Raw genomic sequence first — 21,236 nt, 5'->3', positions numbered from 1 at the left:
CACTTTGTCATTGCTTCTATCTGAGACAGTGTTCAGATTTGCACTTTTAATTTCGTTTAGCTTGTATGCAGCAGCTAGCTTTTTAGTACTTGGGTATTGAGGGACTAGAAAGATTTGGGATATTCCTATACAATAAAAATAAAAATCTGTTCTTATAATTTACTCCTGCCCCATGCACACTTCCATAATTTTTACTGTTAATATTGGGAAACTAAGTTACAAACTTTTAGGATCTGTATAATCTTTCCCTTAAGCCAGTTACTAGAATAATTATTTTCATTGGTTTTTATCCCTCAAAAGCATAAAATATTTTTCATTGTTCTCTCAAGAAAATAAGGGCAGGAGACATGGTGTTAAAATGCAACAAATGAAGTCTAATCAGATCCTGGAAACAGAGGTGTTTCTCAGGTAGACTTCAGGATCCTGCCTGGGTCCCTCAGCTATGAGCTCTGGCTTCAGTGAAAGAATATACTCCCAGGAAAAGTGGCAAGGAGAAATTTAAGCAGTCTGTGAGAGGAAAATACTCCATTACAGTCGTCTTTGACTCTTTTAATTCCCTATGCTATTCTAGGTCAGCAAAATTTCAGCACTATTGTCATGGTCTTATGTTATTCTTATCCAAAAAATCTCTCCGTTTTGACCAAGTAAAGATAACCGTGGCTAAATACATACTGTAGGGAAGATGCATTCTGTGGCACAACACGAAGCCCTAGCTGCATCCTGGGAACATTTTGGGATAAAGCTTCTAAGCAGAGGACAGGTGAAGTTGTGGCAAGCTCTCTGGTTGAGGGACTAGGACTGCAGGTTGGTTTGTGGAAAACTTGTCTGCCTTGCTGTCTGGAGAAAGTGTAATCTCTTCTGCAATGGGATGTGAGACTAAGTTATACCAATACCAAGCGTATCCATTCTCTGCGTATCAAATGGGAGGTTTGCATTGGTCAGTCAGAGTTTTACATGACAGATGATGGAAGAATTACAGAATTTTAAGGAATCCATTTTTCATGAAGAAAAGTTTTAGTAGACAGATCTTAATAAGCAGCACTAAGAAGATGAGAGGCATAACTTGCCCCCTGGGAAACTCCTTCCAATCAGTGCCGTGTGTGCAGAAAATTACAAGCCTGGAATTCACAGCCTGAGATGATTCTTATGCTGTCTGCAGAACTAGTAAAGACTCTTGATTAATTTAACATATGTGGATTTGGAAAGGTGTGGAGGGGTAGGATTTCTGAGTCGTGGAGGACTTTGCACTAGAAGTTTACTGAAGAGACTTTTGTATTTGGAAGATGTGTTCTTAGCTGAATTTATTGCCAGTAGCAGTGTAGGTGGAATGGAAACATCTTCTCTTTTCTTACCTTGATTCGGTATAATTTAGAAGCAATGTTTAGACTAGAAGGGTGACTCCTGCTAGTAGCGTGACATTACATAATGAATGGATCATATCTACCTTTCAGGTGGAATAAGCAACTGGTTTGACCTTGACCTCATAATAAAGGGAATTTGTTGTTGGACTTTGCCTGGCCTGAATAAGGAAGTAGTCCATAAAGAAGGAAAACATTCTCTAATGTTTTTGTACCGCAAAGATTTTCCTGTCTTTTTTTTCAGGGGGAAAAAGAAAAAAGCATGAACTGTAAAAAATTATTTGTCACTTCACTGGCATCTGAGACAGGTAAAGGTTTAAAGAAAGAGAATGAAATAGTCTTTCATTGGGCAAAGAAGAAAAGATTTATGTACTCACAGAGCAATGAATTCCATCAGTACTATGGAGGTATTTTTATCTTGTTAGGATTAGTCAATTTAACTTTAGACATAATCTGAATTTAAAATAGAATTAAACTTATAGCAGCATTTTGTCTCCTTTACAGGTTTGCTGGTCCTCTGACACATTTCAGAATGCCGCTGGTAAAAAGGAACATAGACCCCAGGCACCTGTGCCACACAGCTCTGCCCCGAGGTATCAAGAATGAACTGGAATGTGTCACCAATATCTCCTTGGCAAATATAATCAGACAGCTGAGTAGTCTCAGTAAGTACATTGTCCTAATAGCTGTATTTAGAACCAATATATTTTACAGACACAGTTTTTGTGGTTAAGTAGGAACACTTTTTCAAATTCTTAGTAGAAAATGTGGCTGCGCCTTGAATGTACTCCTTTTGTGGCTAATGACTAGCATGGACTTCTGTGAAAGAAAGCTAGGAATTTTTCCAGCAGCACATCTTAAAACTGTTCAGCCATATAGTTCTGTTACCAGTGAAACGTGACAGAAAAAGATATCTCATAGTTAATGAAGTCAGTAATTGCTAACCTTAGAGCAATTCTTGAGTAGGGAATATGACATAGTGAGGAACATATCACTGGTTACTTAATTCTTGTAACTTAAACCCTTGGTCATGTTGTGGTCATTCAGAAAAAAAAGTAGTTGCCTTTTAAAATAATAAACTCAGAAATGTGATTATTACATAGTATTTCAAACAGGTAGAGATTTTTCTTCCTTCTTCTCCCTTCTGTCAACAATTTTTCCCTCGGTGCATTTGAGAGGAGTGAATACTTCTCAGGCTCTAGAATTCTGAAGGAGTTTTTCTGGAAAGGCTGGTTTCTGCGTTGTTTTTTCTTTGCGTTACGGCAACTTTAACAAGTTGTCAGATGCACCAGCATGATAGCATTTTGAATTTCCAATCCTACAGGCACTTCTTAACCACTAGGACATTAGTAAGACTACCAACACATTAAATATTAAAATGTGCATGTATATACATCTACAATGTGAAAAACCTTTCAGCTCCATCAGTACCTTACAGTCATAGGTGATGTAGCCTAATTTGTTAATTAGATTGATTTAGTTATTGGTTTGATGGTATACTGTATGGTGACTGTTTTGGCAGCCTTTCAAAGGTGTTAGGGTGCTATTAGGTTGAAGACTCTAATTGAGGACACTGAATTATGCAATCAAGACAGGAATGCTTACAGCACATAAATATGAACATTATTAGTATAGCTGCTGCAACAGCAAGGAAAATAACTATGTAAATTCTTTTCAGTGAACCAAGAGCATATCAGATTAGGATGCAGTATATGATCACCATCTGTGGTCTTGCTTCATTCCGCCAAAAGCCCTTCTCAGACTAGCCGTTTGTGTACTAGCCTCCCCTTCCAAGTCACTCTTATTAATAGCGAATTCATATATTTTAGTTTGCTTGTTTTAAAAATTCTTATTTGATTATATACTCCATCTAGGGGAATTGCCTTTTGTAGGTGGCATACCAAATTTACATTTGATATTTTCATTTGGAAGTTTCATTTGACCTTGAAAAAAAAAACAACAACACAAATCACTTGGTTTTTCAATTTTGAAGAAAAAGCCAACTTCTAACTCAACATTAGGGTCTCAGTACTTACCTATTGAGATTCGGCTGCCTTTGCTGTGTTTTCTTGGTATACAGAGCTTATGCCTGACATTGTGTGTACAGGTGCTCAGGAGGAGGTCAGGATGAAGCAATACCAGAACAGAAAGAACTCAATTAAGGGAGGAAAAAAGTATTGAAGAATATCCATTGAATGCTCCCACATTTGTTATATGGCTTGCCTAATGTATAGCACAGAGAAATAATTTCAAGGGAATGTAACCGTAATTATGTAAACTCATTTTCTGTAAAAGGAACGTGGTTCTACGTGAAGTGTACATACATAGGGATGAGCCCTAAATTAGCTGTTTTCACTTGAGAGGAGTTTCTGTCATGAACTTGTGACTCACTAGTGGTCAAAAAGGCATGCAATGTTGGAAATGACAAGGAAGGTAAAACAGGAGGGAAAATGCACTGGCTTACTCTGCAACAGCAAGCCCAGAATAGATCATTCAGAACTTTTTATAAGTAAATTAAACACTGATGAGCAGGACCTGTTACTTCAATCTTTTGTTCTTCCCTCTAAATAGCGTCATGGTGTTGGTAGGTTTTCTATGGGTAGTGTTTATACCAACTGAAGTAAGTTTTTGGTTTATACTGTGTGTGTTTTCAACAAAAAACCATTTTTTTCTACAATTAAATAAAACACGTTTTGCAAAATAATCCTTATTTCTCAGCAACATTAAGAATTCCTCTATAAAAATGGAGATGGTGTTACAACGGTATGAGTACCTGTGAAAGTATTTTGTTCCAGAATTCTTTTAGCTTTTCTGCGTGTTTGTGCTAGTAGCAATACAAATTCAAAAAGATTTGGGAGTTCTGGTATAGGAATTTTGTCTCTCATGTGCTTAAACCCAAATAACCGGTCTTCACTTGGTGTGTCACTGTTACTGGTGTACAGCGAGGCCTGCTGACACGCAGATAAATTTTAGTAGTTGCCTGTGAGTCATAGCCAGCAGGCATGGTTTTGCAGCAGTCCCCTGGCAACCACCTTCTCTGCAGGCCTTGCCTTTTTGTTTTGTAAGGATAATGTGTATGTTTGAGAATCAGCCTTTAAGTTGTAGATGAAACGAGGCTTCGCTCTGAGAACGGAAACTGAGTGTTCTGGTTGGGTTTCATTTCCTTTAAACTAAAGCTGCTTTTGCTTTTGATGGTGAAGTTATGCAAATTTAAATGAGTGGTCTTTGACCTGATTAGCACTTAGTCGTTTCTGCCTCTAAGATTTTTCAGTTACCAGCCCTCAAAGAGATGATTAATCTCCTGCCATTAAGACTCTCAAGACCAACCATTCTTAACCTTTCTTCTGATATGATAGGGACAAAGAGCGCTGTGACAGAATTAGAGCCTCCGGTACTTTAAATGATACCGAAAACCATTATTTGGAAAAGCTAAGCGTAGAGTTTTGTCATGTATGTCATTAGATCTCCCTTCTTGGAGGTACTAATAACTTGACTGGATTAGTAAGCAACTGGATCTAACTGGATCTGCTTTGAGCAGGGTGTTGGACTAGATGACTTCTGGAGGTCTTTTCAACCTGAACAGGACTGTGTTCCTATGATCTTGGATACTATGTGTAAGTAGGACATGCTTGCAGAAACAATACCTATTAAATGACAGGAATTCTATTTTCCTGTGTTTTAATGTAAAATGAAAAGAGCTTTACATCAGTATGTCAGCAATAGCTGCTATGTGTCTCCATACAAATTCTCAATCCTTTCATAGTTTATTTGATGTGTTGCTTTTAATTGTTCAGTTTGAGAAATTTTTTGACCTTTAAAAGAAGTAGAGATGAAAGGATGAAATATTTATTTCTGCTTTGAGTGATAGTCCTTGCCTTTCTCCCTGGAGCATGAAAACACATCATTCTGTCTTGATCCAACATACAAAATTGCCAGTAAGTAATTTTTTCCCTGTCTATTCCCAGTCTTCTCTAACTTCATAAAAGGATCTCTCTTCTGACAGCTTTTCTTAGCACTGTGGCAACAGAAACTCTCTGGACAACAGCAACAGCTGTTCTAGTTTCCTAGCCATTCTTCCCTGTATTTCTTGCTTTCTGACTGTATCTGTTTTGGAGAAGTGCTTACCTATTTTTTTCAGCAATATTGCAGATATGTTAGTACTCCAGTACTGCCTGAGTTGGTATATGTTGGTGTATGTCAGCCCATAGCATTCCAGCATACATGAAACACAACTGATAGCACTGTGTAGCTGTGCCATTGTTAGAAGATGGATAAATAGTTCTCTTGTGTGAATGTAACCTCCTCATTTTGTTCACAGCTATTGACCCATCTTGTTTTTCCTTTTATTCAGCTGTTCCCTGTACACAGAATCTCAGTACCACATAAGAAACCTAACTGATGAGGTTTGTTCTTGGCCCCAGTCTCTGACACCTCCATCTTGGGAGGACAACATTTCTCCTTTTGAGTGTGTTCCTTTAATGAATATTTATATTGCAGGCATTCAGACTAGGCCTTTTATTCAATCATAGCAAGCTGTCATTTCCCTTTTTTTCTTCTACCTCTGTATAAAGAAAGAGAATGCTGTATAACTCTGTTTGCTAAGCTGGAGTGCCTTTTATGTTAGTGAAAACAATTTTCAGTTAATATGGAACCTTCAGTAGCCTTTCCCCTCTTTCTATATTTTCTTCATACTATTTCCTGTTTTTACCATGTTCTCTTAGTTAGTTATTTCTTTTCCTCACCCCTTATTTGTTAGTTTTCAGGAGTGAAACCCTGACTTTCGAGCATATTATTTTCCCCCGATTTTTTTCCCTCTTAGATGCTTTTAACTTTTCTTCCTTAATTTTGCTTACCATGCCATCCCCTAGAGGGTTTTAAACACTGCTCATCTTGCAAGACATTTTCTCACCTCGGGCAAACCTTCAGTTTGCCATGGCTTAGGGTGTTAACATTCAATAAATAGGAAATGTTTCTCCATAAATACTTGCCAACAAGGTGTTTGGACTTCAACTAATCTTTAGAACCAGGCCTCTTCAGCTCAAAGACCAGCCTCTCTTTTTTCATCCTGTCTGGGCAACATCTTCAGCATATGGTGAGGCCCCTGCATGTTGCATGATCAGAGGTAGGTCTCTGCAGATCTGCAGCTAGACCTTCAGTCAGTAATTGAGAACCAGCAGAATCCCTATGCAGGTCCTGCCCTGGGAATCCTCCTTCTCACTGTGCTCACAAGCCTATTCAATAGTCTGTGAATTTTCTTCATTAGTCACACTTCTTCCTTCGTTATTACTATGAGTGCCAGGGAACACTAAAGAAAGTGTTCTTATGAGGTAAGGGAACTGAAGGACTTGAAAACTAGAGGCTTATTCTGCTTTTCAGAGACCCCTGTCCCCTCAAAGACTTCTGACTCATTGCTTGATGTTGTCTCCCCGGCAGTGGCAGTATTGGCAATGTGATGCTGTTTTGTCTCCACCTCAAATGGTAACGAGGGGATGAACAAATGGTCAGTAATTTCTCATTGAAAACAACTATGTGTTAGCAGAAAAAAGTCCTACCTGTCATTAATTCCTTGCCTCTATAGAGCAGTGAATTCAGGTGATATTAAAAAAGGAAAGGAAGAACAAGACTTCCCTGTGAAATGATCTTTAGGACTGGTGCTTTCAACATCAGGTTCAGCTCTCAGCAGTCTCTTTCACAGATTTCTGAATCCCTAGTGGATAATCTCAGCCAGTTTACTTGATGCTGTCCTCAGTGGGAGATAAGAAATGATATCTCAGAGCTCCATGACTGGAGATTTTTGAAGGCTGACTTTTTCTTCTTGGATGTCAACAAGAAGCATCAGACCTGCTTCAGAGATGGCCTTTAACACAGTTTATTTGATACTTTTGATACCCTGATCAGGTTGTCTGATAAATGCCTGGTTCAATTTTGCTGGCTAAAGGAACCAAGTTATCTCTTCCTCACTCTGATATTCCTGCTAAAATCCTTAAATCCAGTCCTTGTGGACTTCCCTTAACCTTCATAATGGTAGCTTCCTAATTAGCATCACTGAACAATATTTAGTACATTGCTTTTCAGAGCTCACTCAGCCATAGCCACTAAAGTCTCAAGGATCTACCAAGGTTCTTATCTCCACGCCTGGGAGACAGTTCAGTCTCCCAGCTTTTAGTCCATCTCCTAGCCACTGAACTGTTAAGATTGAAATGATCATGATGAGAAACAAGCCTAGGGTTTCAGGTGAAACTCAGATATACCTTGATTTTTTTCTAAATCATTCAATTAAATAAAATAAATGTAGTGAAGTTCTGAAGCTGAATCAACAGACAATGGATATGTTAAATTATGTGTCAGAATTAATGGAGGAGGAAAAATGTATTAATAGACTTAGAATAACTTTCTTGTTTTGCTTTATAAAGGGACCCTGGTTATATATTGTTAGTGGCTTATGGGGTAACTAATTATTCTGAAAGAGTATTTTCTAATATATACACTATATTGTGTAGGAAGGAACTATTCAGTAGTGAATAATGTAATTTTGAATAGTGTAAGTATATTGGGAAGGGATTGTGCAGTAGGACATGAGACAGGTTTTACAGCCGCTTTTGTTCTATGCTTTTATTTTTTAGGGCAAAAATGTTTAGTGTGTGAATGGGATTGAAATAATAGAAACCAAGGAATGATAGCGTATAGGTGGATAACAGACTGAATTCTTAGCTTATTCTTTCTGATGTTTTATCAGTTTCTACATCTTTTAAAAAAATCAAATTGCCAAACCTATATTTTTAAACTGTAATATTTTGAGGTTTGTATATTTCAATATATCAATGTATTTACTATTTTAATATTTAAATAATGTTTAATAATATTAAATTTCGTTATATAACACCTCATTATACATTGCATTTAATAATGTCATGGCATATTTAATATATTAAACATTTTTATAATTTAATTCCAGTGGTAAGTATGTTGGATTAGATTTTGTTTGTGTACATGTTAAGCCCCCCTCCCCGCTGACCTCCAGAAATTTGACAGATTAGTTAAGGCAAAGTTAATTACGATTAATATTTTTGGCAACATTGGACAACTGTCTCATTCTGATTGTCCTGCTTGATCCATCTTGCATTGGCTTGAAATTTACCAGTCATCCTCTTGAATTTCCAACAAATGATGCTGTATAATGGCATTGAGCACTTTAGGTGCTCAATTTATTTATCCAGATAGCTACTTAAAATTTAGACCATGGTTCCTAGAGTCTGCTGATGCCATAATCAATATGCAGGATGCTGTTTCAGGTTTAGATGCAGTTGAATAGTTTGGAACTCTTTTTCTTTAAAAATGCAAAAGGATAGTAAAGAAGTGGCTTCTTCCACAAGTCCTGCTTCAGGACCTGTGTCCCACTCCTTGTCTGAGAGCCTGTAACTAAATCTGCTGGTAACTGATCTACTGTTGTAAAATGATTAATTTAAATGCCCTTTCCTTAAGGTTTGCTACTGGATACAGCATAGAGAATGCGTACTTCAGGTGAATTTAAAGACTGGAGTTTTAAGGGGACTGCTAATTTATGCCCTGATCCTGCAGCATGTTAGCATGGTTCTAGCAATTTGTACAACACAATATATAAGACTTGTAAGACAACTCTTTGCCATGCTTTGTTTAATTAGCCTGAAATAAGGTTCAGGTTCACTTTACATGATGATTGTAGTTGACTTCCGTATCTGATACATACCCAGTCCCCCAGAACAAGACAAAAATAACCTTTCTTTTACCTTAGTATCCCCTCATGTTAGTGTATTGCATAGTTAGAAATTATTCATTTGTGCATGGAAGCCAATGCTCGACAAATATTTAAGAAATTATGGGGGGAAATTAGGAGATAAAACAATTTAAGAGAAACAAATGGTGAAAGAGGAGAGTTGTAAAACTGATCAGTTGTTTTTTACACTTGCTGCCATGGTAATGAACAGGAGTGGATGATACGTGTTTTGGTGGTCTTAATTTAAAAAAATGAGGAAGGCAGTGAGCAGTATTATTTTTATTCTATTTTCAGCTAGTAGCTACTAGCTAGTATTCTATTTTCAGCTCATAAGTCTGTTTTAAATATCAGGAAAATAATTGTTCAAAAAAGGCTATCAAAATACATGCACATTCTTAGGGGAGGAAGGACAACACGTTGCTTCCAAGACATTTTATTTCGCTGTCACAAAAAATGATATTGACTGACACCAGAGGGAGCTGCATTCCTGTATCCCTTTCTTACTGAAGGGTTAATTGTGAATAGAGCCCTCTGAGACAAGACAAAAGTTGTGAAAAGAATAATGAGGTGAATAATACATTCCTTAATTAAAAATAAATAATAATGTTTCCTCTTATTTAAATGAAAAAAACTTGTGCTCTGTTAATAAAAATAAATGCCAGTATGATGGACTGAGAGAACAGCTAGTAATATTGGAGGAATATGGCTTGTCTTTTGAAAATGACAAATTTTTGTATATTTCTGGTCAATTTAGCAAGTTTTGCAAATACAGTAAAATAAGCTTTTCACAGATGTTAAAATAATTTATTTACAGAAGTCTATATTGTCATTTAATTTAATAACCAAACGAAGATCACTGGTCTTTCTAAGCTCGTATTATGTATCCAGCTGTGACCAAGATCCTAGGGCGTTATTATTTTAATTGTCATAGTCAGCTGTCATTCGCTTTATTGTACTGCATGATACGAGTAGAGTTTTTCATCAAGCAGTCCCATAATGATGTAAATTTTCTGAAATGTTAATAATACTTTGGAATATCCATTCTATATAATGGAATTAATTTTGATTCCTTACTCTTCTAACATATTACCCATAAATTAAGTAGAGTGAGATCAGCTTTGTTTACTAATGTATTTTTTATCATACTTTTTTTTACTTATTTGAGTTTGTGACGCTTTGTTCAGTGTTATCACCTGTAATCGTTATCTTTTGTAATCCGTTCAAAATTGAAGATCTATTCATATAGAATACACACAGAGACAGCAACATAAACACTGGTTTATAAATGTTGTATACATATATACATTCACATACAGTATTCTTTTGAACAAAGTTGTACATTTCACTAAAAGCAAACATTTTGCTTTGCTTGAAAAAGCATTAGTTAAATATACTTCAGGCTAAATAAAGAGGCTGCCAACGGGCATGTAGGTAGAGACATTATGGTTGGCATACCACTTCAAACATGACAGGTTGTTTTTAATGTATTTCCCATTTGAGGATTAGTGTTCATAAACATAGGCAAATTATTCCTTGCAATATGTTTGTGGCTGTATGCAAGATAATGAAAAGATTTCTAAGACAGATTATATGCAATTGGAGCTCATTAATGAGATAGATGAGTTGTAAGCCTGATGAAATGATATAGATAAAACAAACTGTAGCCTTAAAATACACCTATAAAAGAGAAGTTACTGGATTTGGGACCCCTGCAATTTACTTTTTATTCTATACGTGAAATTTTACACTTGATTTTAATGCTAATTCACATGTCTCTGAATATTACATGAATTGTCTAATTAAAATGAACAATATATCTGAATATACTATCTGAAATACATTAAATTTGTAGTAAATGTGTATTAAAAGTTTAGTAATCTTGCTCTTAGTGGATCACATTTTTAAGTAATTTCTCTTGCTTCAGATACAGGTTAAAGAACATAAACTTTTCAGAGTTTCAAGACATATATTAGAAAGTCTTATGTTAGATGAGTTGCCAGCTAAGTAGACTTCGCTAACTTTCCATCTCTATTTTACTGTGGGCTGGTACTTAAAGACAAAGATTCTAAGAATGGCTGCACCTTTGATCTGCTTCTCACTGTGGCTAATAGCAGATGCTCCAAGAATGAGAGCAAGGCAAGCATGTACTATGTTCCTGCTAATCTCCCAGCCTCCAGCTCTTTCCAGCGTGGAAGCCTCTTTGACCAGTTGGGGTTTCTGTGTATTTACTAGTGGTCAGTGTGTTTCTTTTCCATTACTTAGTATCATTGGCAAACTTTAATCTCCTTTTTTTCCAGGTCATTTATGGGTATCTTGAATAGCATAGGTCCAGTACAGAAACTTATGAAAACTCACCTTTCTCAACTGTGAAGTCCAGTGATTTACTCCTGTTTTGTACCTTTTGGGGAATTATTTATCTGTGCCATGTCGCTTCTTTATTATGGCCCATCTGTTAAGTTTTCCTAAAAAGCTTTGATTAAGGATTTTCAAAACTCTCTTGGATATCTAACTAGATCATAGTCTCCATCCATGTGCCTATAAACCCTTCAGAGATTTCACTTTAAAAAAGCTTTGTTGTCTCTTCTCTAACAAGTCATCCAGGTGTCTACTAATTCAGTTCGTCATAGTGATTTATACTAACTTGTCTGGATGTTGGGCTTACAGGCTTGTAGCTCTCAAGATGTTCCATGAAAAAATTTTTGAACCTTACTGTTGTGCTTGCCACCTTTCAGTGTGTATTAAGGAGACTTACAAATTGTTACTAATATTTTAGGGGTCATTTTGTCAATTTAGTTTTGTAATTTTTACATAGTCCCTTCAGTTTCTTTGAGCCTCCCACAGAGAGTTCTGGCAGGAGGGTCTCGCCAGTTCCTTTCACTGAACACCAGTGGAAAGTGTTAAATTAGCTTGTCCACAAGGGTCTTGTCTTCTCTGAGTACTCCTTTATACCTTCATTACCAGCTGGCTCTACAGACTCTGTGGAAGGCTTTCTTGCTCCTCACGTATTTGAAGGAATATTTATTATTAGTTTGCTAGTTGTTCCTCAGGCTAGTTTTTGGGTTTTATGTTTAATATGCCAGAATTTATGATCCTTTCTATTTTCTTCATCTGTACATTTCTTCTATTACCCCCTTTTATATTCTGTTGTTTATAGTCATGCTGGTTTTCTATTGCTATTACCTAAGTCTTAATAAATGGTATGCACCGGCCTTGTGCTTACTCCATAGTATCTTTAAGTAGATTCCACAGCACCTGTAGGGATTGAATTTTTGTCCTTTTGATGTGTGTTTTTTAAAAATGTCCTCATTTTTATGTATACTTCAAGATGTATTGTTCACCAAAGGCAAAATTTTCATAACTATCCTTTCCTATGGTACCTGTCAGAACTTGTGTGCGGACCAGGCAGTTAGAAATTTGTGAGATTTATACTTCCAAACCCAACGTAAGTGCACAAACAGTACACAGATTACATATGCACAGTACGGTAGAACGTTTTAAAAGCTATCAAGTGGTATTTTAGAAATGTGGCTACAAATTTTGCTAGGCAGTCTGGTGGGTTTTTTCAGTGGCATTGGCAGACTACTCAAGTTGTAGGGGGGCATTAGAAGCACTATATGGAGTACTCTGTAGAAAAGAAACTTGTTACTGATCCTTTTCTCATGATATTTGAATCTCCTGCTCTTTTGGGCTAAATGTGTGATGGCCATTGAAGTGAACAAAGGAGATTCTTCTTTTACTTCAGACTATAAATTGGTCAGTTACTAGAATTTTGATCCTTCAAAGTAGGATTTATTATTTTAGTGTGTGTTTTTTTGAATGGGCTGGTTCAAATTAACCTAGATGTAAATATCTGATCTTCTGTTTTGACAGGTACTCTGTACAGTAGGAGTGGAAGCTGTGCTTCATTTTGAGAAATGTTGAGATAAATTTCACTTGTAAAGATTAGTTATTGCTCATACAGGAGCAGCTTCAGGTGCTGGAAATCATCCTTTTATACATATCCAAGAAACTAATCAGTCTAGTTTCTTGCATATCAGCATAGTTAAATTAATTTATACCAGCTGAATATCTGGCCTGTAATGTATTAAATCATTTCTGATAAATAAATTACAAATTATTTATTTAACTTTTCTTTACTTTTCTGAAGCATTCTGAATGGGCTCAGTAAGTACAGGTTGTTACAAGTGATACTCATGCATCTTAGATTTACTTAAAATAGAAATCTTTTTCAGGGCAAACTCATTTGGCTGTCTTGTAGTATGCTTGATTGTTTTTATTTTTTTTTTTCATATTTCAGGTAAATATGCTGAAGATATATTTGGTGAACTTTTCAATGAAGCACACAGTTTCTCATTTAGAGTCAACTCCTTACAAGAACGTGTAGATCGCTTATCTGTCAGTGTTACACAACTCGATCCAAAGGAAGAGGAATGTAAGTTAACTCCTGGATTGAAGATTTCTTATTTTGTCACTCAGACGCCATTGATAAGTGAAATGGAAATAATAATAGTTTAAATTATATTTATAAGAACACAGAGCAAAGCATCATGAGAAAGAGATCCATTTCTATTTCTGCTACAGGTTTCTTTCACAGCCTTGTGCAGCTTTCTGAGCTCAACATTTTCACGGTAACTGAACAGTACTGTTACCAATGAATTTACATAAAAACTGCTACAGGAGTATGTGTCACTTCAGTAGTGTTATGTATTAGTGTTAATAATATTAATAATATGTAATATTATGTTAATGCTTGGAGATAAGTCTTTACTCTTTTTTTTTAACCTTCCTACTAAATTCCTATGAGATCATAACCATTTGTCCAAGTAGGGTTTTTGCATTTAACTTGTTACCATCTTACTTTCTCTATGAAGTTACAGTTCTATAGCTTCATTTATTGACGCTATATATCCCCTTGGATTCTTCCTAAATAGCTTTAAGTGCTACAAATAATGGTTAGCACTGAGAAAACAAGTATTTCCAAAAGTCAATAAGGTATGGCTCACGCCTATAAGATAGAATTTGTATGGAATTTAAATGATGCATAGGCTTTGTGATGACTACAGTAACATAGACCACCCAATATGTAAATGCCGTGAAGCTTTTTTGCCTTCCTGCATATCTGTTGGTTACGGGTGGAACTATGAAAGGTCTTGTAACCCCAGACAGTTTTCGGGTGTTCTAGACTATGTAGCTAAGACCTAGAAAGTAGAGCAACATCCCATCATGAAAAATAACTTCAGATTGTTTGTGGGATCCAATTTCAAAGTATAGAAAGCTGTTTCAGTTCTGAATGTCTAGGTATAACAGCTGTGTGTCATTCAGGAAAAATGAAGTGTCAAACGAGGAACATGGTCTTCAGGCTTTCTTTAGCTACTGATGTTGAAATTTCACTAATAGAAAACTTAAGCTAAGGAAGTTTTCATTCTGTATTTTGCATTACATTAATTTTAGAGCAGGTTTCGAATGACAGCTGTTCACAGCTAGTAGCCGATTTTCCACAACATCATGACTTGCCTAAGGGAATTCTTACATTAATGGGATTTTCCAAGTCTCTTGACAACTGAGCATACATCATACACATATACGTCTTTTTCCAATAAAATACCATGTTTACTATGATTGGATAATGACAAAAATCCTTTCTGTGTACAGTAACAAATTGTCAGCAATTGTAATCTTGTAAGAGCTGTAATACTCCAGAGTGTTAAATGTCATTTCTACGTTTACCCTTGGCAGCCTAGTTTTTGGTTTAAATCCAAATGGGATGTGTACTGATATGGCATATCTAATATGGCAACCATTCACATGTCAGGAAAATGGAGAGACCATTTTAAATCATTGAGTTAAAGCAGCTAAGGATGTTACAGGATAGCAAGATGTAAATTGTACTTTCCTGTGTAAATGGCCTTTGACAAGTTTGGCTGTAGGTTTCAGTGCTAAATGTTCATAACTATTTGATGTTAGAGAATTGCTAGAAATACTTTTAAATAGTATGTAGTCCCAAATACACCAGATCAATAACTTTTCACAGTACTATGCATACTGTAGCATTTGCTAAACTGTATAGCTAAAGAAAGGGACAGACACTGCAATTAAAGAAAACAGGGCTGAAAAGAGGTCTACTTGATCAAGTCCAGAGTGGCTAAGTGTGACCCAAATCTGATACCCTGGATTTGTCTCTCATGCCATAGAATAGCAGGGACTGCTAGTACTTCAGAGGAACACATGCAGTCCTCAGTGTCAGGAACTATTAAATGTCTATTTTTATTACCCTAAGAATATCCAGTCCTTGAGCCATACCCAGTGTTCCTTATTCACAAACGTCTGCCCAGAATGAGTCACCAGATGAGGACAAAGGAGATGAGAGGAAATTTGATACTATATTTCCTCAAAAATTAGGGATCAGGAAACTTTCTCCTTCAGTATCCTGTTTTGGGCTTGAAATTCAGAAATTCCTCACAAATACTTTCATTTTAATCCTGATCTGGGCTAAAATAGCTGGAGGACGTTAATGCATGAAGGTGTGGGAAAACATTTGGATTTACCTTTCTTAACCCTCTATGCAAGAATTAAGCAAATTTCAGTACTCAGCTAACAGCATGTGTAAAGTGGGCTATACTTGTAAAATGAGTCTCATTTGCTAGTTCTTTGCCAGGAGGCAGTAATAGAAAATTTAATGTGTTCCTTTGGGCCAATGCTATTACACAAGAGGAAGAAATTAAGGTTCATTTAAAGCTAAGTGGCATGAACGAAAATGGCCTGAGTCAGATTCATTGAATGAGGTGTAGATACTTGACAAGATGTTTCTGGTAGAGTCAAAGTAATAAAAAGCTCTGAATTTTTTTAATAGTCTGTGTGTTTTCTCATTTTGAATTATTGCAATATCTCTGTGAAAGAATAAAACCAAAAGAAAGCAAGCTTAGGATTGTATCCTGGAGGAACTAACTCCTGGTGCAGAATCTTTCTGTCATAGAAGAAGTACTATGAGCTTGGTTTGATTTGAATTACTACACTGTTTTCAATTTCTCAGAATTTTTAATTTCATATTGTAATCAATTTTTTTACATTCTTTTTACATACATGTGTTTTTTCCCCTTCAGAATTGATACTGAACTTGCATACAGATGAAAAGAAATCCTCTGTTTTTCTTCAGTAAACTGAACTTCATTTCAATTGTATGGGAAACTAGCCTATATTTATTCAAGAGTTATCATATCTGGGGTCTTTTTGGGACTGGAAAAACACATTCTTGCTATGGAGGTGAACTAAGGTTGATGGTTTCAGTAGCACTGCGATGTAAGATATCCTCATAAGTTAGAAAATAAACCCTAAGAGTATAGTTTCTTTGCAACCATTTTTAATTTCAGTATTTACTTTATAAATAACATTTCTAACTCTCTCCATATATATGCAAATTTTATAAATACAACAATAGATTTTGTTAATTTACCACATTTTTGTGAATTTATTTGTGCCATTAAGCTTGAAGTACTGCTACAAGTAAATAGTTTCATATCTGTAGAAATCTGACAATTTTTAAAAGCATTTTAGCTTTTATGTTGGTTTTTTTGAAATGTGGATACACAGTACAGCTCTGATGTACAATGTAATGAAGTATTAGAAAACAGTTGTGTATCACTCAGATAAATGGTATCATGACTGAAAGAGAATTCATAAACTAAGACTTTATCCGTATATTTTGGTATTAATTTAGTGTTTCTTTAATATGAACTGCCTAATTCTATTTAAATCTCAAACTGGAGAGGATTTTAATCTCAAAGGCAGTGTATCAAATTTTGATTTCTACAGCATATCTGTTACAACTGTGATAAGCAGCTTAAAAAACTTGGTGGCTGAAGTGCTACGGGTGAGCAGCCTGGCATACTTCAGGAAAGGAATCAATGTTCTGAATTGTATTTCAGTAGGATTCTGGCTTTGAATACATGTGCTTGTTTTTTTCTAAACATTCTAGAAATACTGCCCTGTCATAAAAGGGATAGTAATTTAGAAGTTTGCTGGGTTAATGCTAAAGAGAGATTTGACGTTTTGCTATAGGCAAAAGAGATACCATCTGGTGGGGAGAAACCTAAAAAGCTTGACAGCTAATTGTGGTCTGTATACTTCTGAAAATGGGAGACTCAGTCAACTTTCAAATCAGGACACTCAGCCCACTGTGAGACTCAGAAGGAAAGGGTAGTAAATCCCATTTTAAGGGGCAGCTTACTGTCTCTAGCCTCTGAAGAGGAATTTGAGTATACGCCTCTGAAGAGGAATTTGGTGACTTGAGTATAAATGTAATCAAAGTTAAGAACAGGGACCACATGAAAATTGGGTCATGACCTCCATGTGTAATATGTTAATGTAGAGAACACTACTGTTAATTCATTCATAAGAATTTTTACTCCCAAAGTCAAATAAAGAAAAAGACTGTTAAATTAAATTGAATAGCAGGTCACTTTTCCTGGCACATCTCCACTTAATGAAAGTTGGATTTGAGTGTGCCTCCCTCTCAAAGATCTGTGCAGATGGGCTGAGCTCCAACTGCTCTCCATGCTTTTTCTCCAATTTTCTTAGCCCTTGATTCAATTTATGGATTATTTATTAAGTAAATCAGTTTTAAATTAGTGTGTCCAAGGCTTAATAGTTCAGTGGTAAAGCCGTGATATTGTATAATTTGTATTTTGTATATAAAAAGAGGGATCTGGACAAAATGTCATTTGGTAAATAATGTGGTGGTTTTGTTGAGACTCACCAGCAGATTCACTGCTTGATGCAGCTGGGTGATTCACATGTTCCCTAACGGGCTGCTCGGGGCTCCCTGGTTCTACACGCTGCATTTAAAACAGCTTCTGAGTCCTCTTAAAATGATTGCTCTAACATTTACACCTTCTCTTTGTTTACATAGCAGTGAAGCTACATACATTCTCCATCCAAAGAGTGCTTGAGCTTTTATGGATTTTTTTAAATCAGTATTTCAGAAAATTTTAATTTCTTGTGTTGGGGACAAGCCCAAAGGAGAGTAGTTTCTGTTCTGCAGAAGTAGTCTCTCTGCTTAGCAACTATTAAACCTGCAGTGACATAAGAAGTATTCTGATGGCAGAGAAAACTAATACATGTGCAATTCTAGGCATTGTTGAAATGGATAATCGTTAAAAAAACATACGTATGAAATAGAAATCAGACTTTGGGATGGCAGCATCTTTAGGAACTGAATCACACAAATCTTTATCTGAAGAGAATTTTTACACCCCACCCCCCCAATTAATTACCTTTAAGTGGAATCTCATTACTAAGTTATTCATTTGATATTGTCATTCTTTCTTCCCTGCACTTTTCATATCACTGGGTAAGATTTTGAACAGAGAAAGGGAATTGTGGGCAAGTGAGTTCATTGATTTGTATATAATTTCCCATAGTCATTCAGTTCTTCAAGGAGTCATAGCTGTGCCATTCAAGATTTCATGGTCTTAAAAGCTGTCAGGATGAAATTCTGCAGAAAGTGTTGAGAGCACAAACTTTTAAAAGGAATATATATTATTTATTTAGTTACCACCTTTAGGAGAATGGCATTTTTTGGCCTAGAACCTCATCGTAAATTGTACATTGGAGTGAGTTTAAAAGAATTTAAAAAATCTAATAACAGGTTTTTTTCTTCTGGTGAGGTTAAATAAAATGTTAATATTTAATACCTTTGAAATGTAAAAGTAGCTACTTTCTGTCAATACGCTTATGTGCTCCTCACCTGACTTTTACTACAAAGTGGGGATTGCAGTTTAATGAGATGCTTAACAAGAGGTAAAACGTTATTATGGATATATATTACTGATGTGTTCTTTTATTTAATTTGTAGTTCAGCCCGAAAGAAATCCAGTTATTGTATCTTACTAGAGTGCAATTTAAATACCTTTTCTTTTTCCCAGTTCATTGTTGATTACAAATAAAAATGGACTGGCATCTCTTTTTCAAAGGCAAATGTACAGAAGTTTGGTAGCTTAGCTTTCTGACAGAGATAAATTTCAATTATGTGGAAAATATTGTCATGTACAGAAGGTTAGACTGGCTCATACAATAGTTCTTTTCGTACAACCCAAACAACAGACACACTACAGATAAACTGGCATTTGTTCAGATTGTTGAATGAATGTTTAACTTAATTTGTGAACATCTCAACATTTAAGGAAATTATTTCAGACCCCATATTTTGTTCATTGCAGTAAACACAAGTGTTGCAGCAGATGGACTTTCAGGAAAATGTATCCATATGAAATTTGTGATCTTGGGCTATACGAAGGTTAGGAATTAGGCAACTGGAAGCTTAAATTTATCAGCATCAAGTCAAATACCTGCATCATTTCCAACTCCTCCTTCAGTGTCTCATCTCTTCTCACACCTGAATTCATACATCCAATTTGCTTGACCTGTCCTCTTGCTGTGCCAGTTTGTCAATCAGCCAAAGCTAAGTGGCTGGATGACCAGCCAGGTTTTCACGTATTCTCCCCCCTGAGGTGGCAAGCCACACAGGGCTTCTGTTTCTTAGCCAGCTGGCAAGCTAAACAAATGGCTTTGTAAGCCAAACTGTGCACAGCCCAGGATTACGCTGTGCTTGCCACATGGGATTTACCTGATCCCTGTCTGTAGGCAAGTTATATCGGTGTCATGATTCTCAGTACTTTGTGTGCCACGTTCTTTCATTTCCTTAGTAATGTTGCCGTAATGTAGTCAGTTGTTCTGAATAATGGCACGCTTTTCCGTGAATGCCGGTCATTGGATATCAGTGCAGGAAATGCTGTTAGCTGTTTGAAACTCCACAGTGTATGTTTTCTCTGAAGACCTTTGCTACGTAGCTTAGTTTTAAAGAGAAAGTAATCTATGCTTATTGTTGGAGATTGATTATCCTCAGGTGTGTTATCCCCTTTTACCTGTTTTTTAAAAGTGGATATTTAAACAAGAAAATGGAGATTATCAATTAGACCGGCTGCGTTTGCTCACTGAAGAGATCAAGGAATGATAATAAAGAGTTTATAGAACAGTGTACATGTCACATACTCTATGAGCATTTTAATATTAAAACAAAGAACTGTCTTTATTTATTGCAATAAATTAATTTACTTTATTGCCTTCAGAATGGACACAGGTTCAAAAAGAAGTATACTAACTTTTGTTTTTGTTGGCATAGTCTCCAGTAAGTGACAGACAGTTTAAAGACTTGCAAGATTGCCAAGAAACTCTGAACAAGTACATTTGGTGACATTTGTAAAACCAACAACCCAAAGGAAAAGCAGCTGAAGTATAAAAGAATCTAAGACTAGGGTTTTAGATGAGGTGAACCCCAGTTCTTCCAACTGTGAACTTTTGCCAGCAAATAACAACCTATACTTCATGACAGGTACAAAATATATATGGTTTTTTATGAGTGCAAAAATGCCTGCAGAAATTGAGACTCCTAGCTGATATTCATACATTACAATACTGCTTTCACATACTTTAAAAGGCTTCTGAGCAGCTAATTAAAGGTATTAAAAAGAATAAAAGACACTGTAATGAAATAGAACCTAAGGGTAAAAAGGAGGAAACTTCTCCAGGAACACACAACCTTGCCAACTGTTATAAACTTCAAAAGCCAAACTGAAAATCAAATAAATCCCATCTTTAGCCTCACAAAGGATGTTGCCAATATGCTTAGGTAAGAAGATAGAACATTCCAGGAATTGCAAGCCCTCTGAAAAAAATCCTGCCTTCTGCCCCTTTGTGATCATACAATAGAAATCCAGCTCTGCGTGTGTGTGTGTGCACATACGTATGTGTACGCTTGTATGTGTTACAGCAGCCATAGTAAAATGCAGCTTTCAGCTTAAAAAGATGCACTCTTAAAAAATTGTTGCCAAAGGCCCTTATGACATGGAAGTGGGGGTGTCCTCTCATCTTGAGTAAAGGGGCACTACTATCAACCTGTTTGTATAAAATAAACATAATTATTTATAGGTAAAATACATGTGCTGAAAATACTCTCTTTGCTAGTATGTCTTAAAACTGTTTTCAGTATTGTTTGTGATTTAAAAAAAAAAAAAAGCCCAAACCAATGAAAAGGGCTGCTTCTTTATCTAGTGGAAGTCTAATGCTGGCTG

At 36.0% G+C, this 21,236-nt stretch overlaps 1 protein-coding gene across 1 annotated transcript in view; it reads left to right on the top strand.

Moving 5' to 3' along the window:
* The first annotated feature begins 1,868 nt into the window (after positions 1 to 1,868).
* Positions 1,869 to 21,236, top strand: part of WASF1 (WAS protein family, member 1) — a 29,648-nt gene continuing 10,280 nt past the window's right edge. The window contains exons 1-2 of the mRNA XM_010561648.1: positions 1,869 to 2,023; positions 13,409 to 13,543. Coding sequence (XP_010559950.1) covers positions 1,891 to 2,023; positions 13,409 to 13,543 — 268 coding nt within the window. The 5' untranslated portion in view covers positions 1,869 to 1,890. The remainder of the gene's footprint in view (positions 2,024 to 13,408; positions 13,544 to 21,236) is intronic.

The sequence above is a fragment of the Haliaeetus leucocephalus genome, unplaced genomic scaffold (genome assembly GCF_000737465.1).
Source record: "Haliaeetus leucocephalus isolate CR32 unplaced genomic scaffold, Haliaeetus_leucocephalus-4.0 Scaffold149, whole genome shotgun sequence".
NCBI classification, from domain to species: Eukaryota; Metazoa; Chordata; class Aves; order Accipitriformes; family Accipitridae; genus Haliaeetus; species Haliaeetus leucocephalus.
Note: the sequence above shows the minus strand (reverse complement) of the source record. Positions and strands in the feature narration are given on the sequence as shown.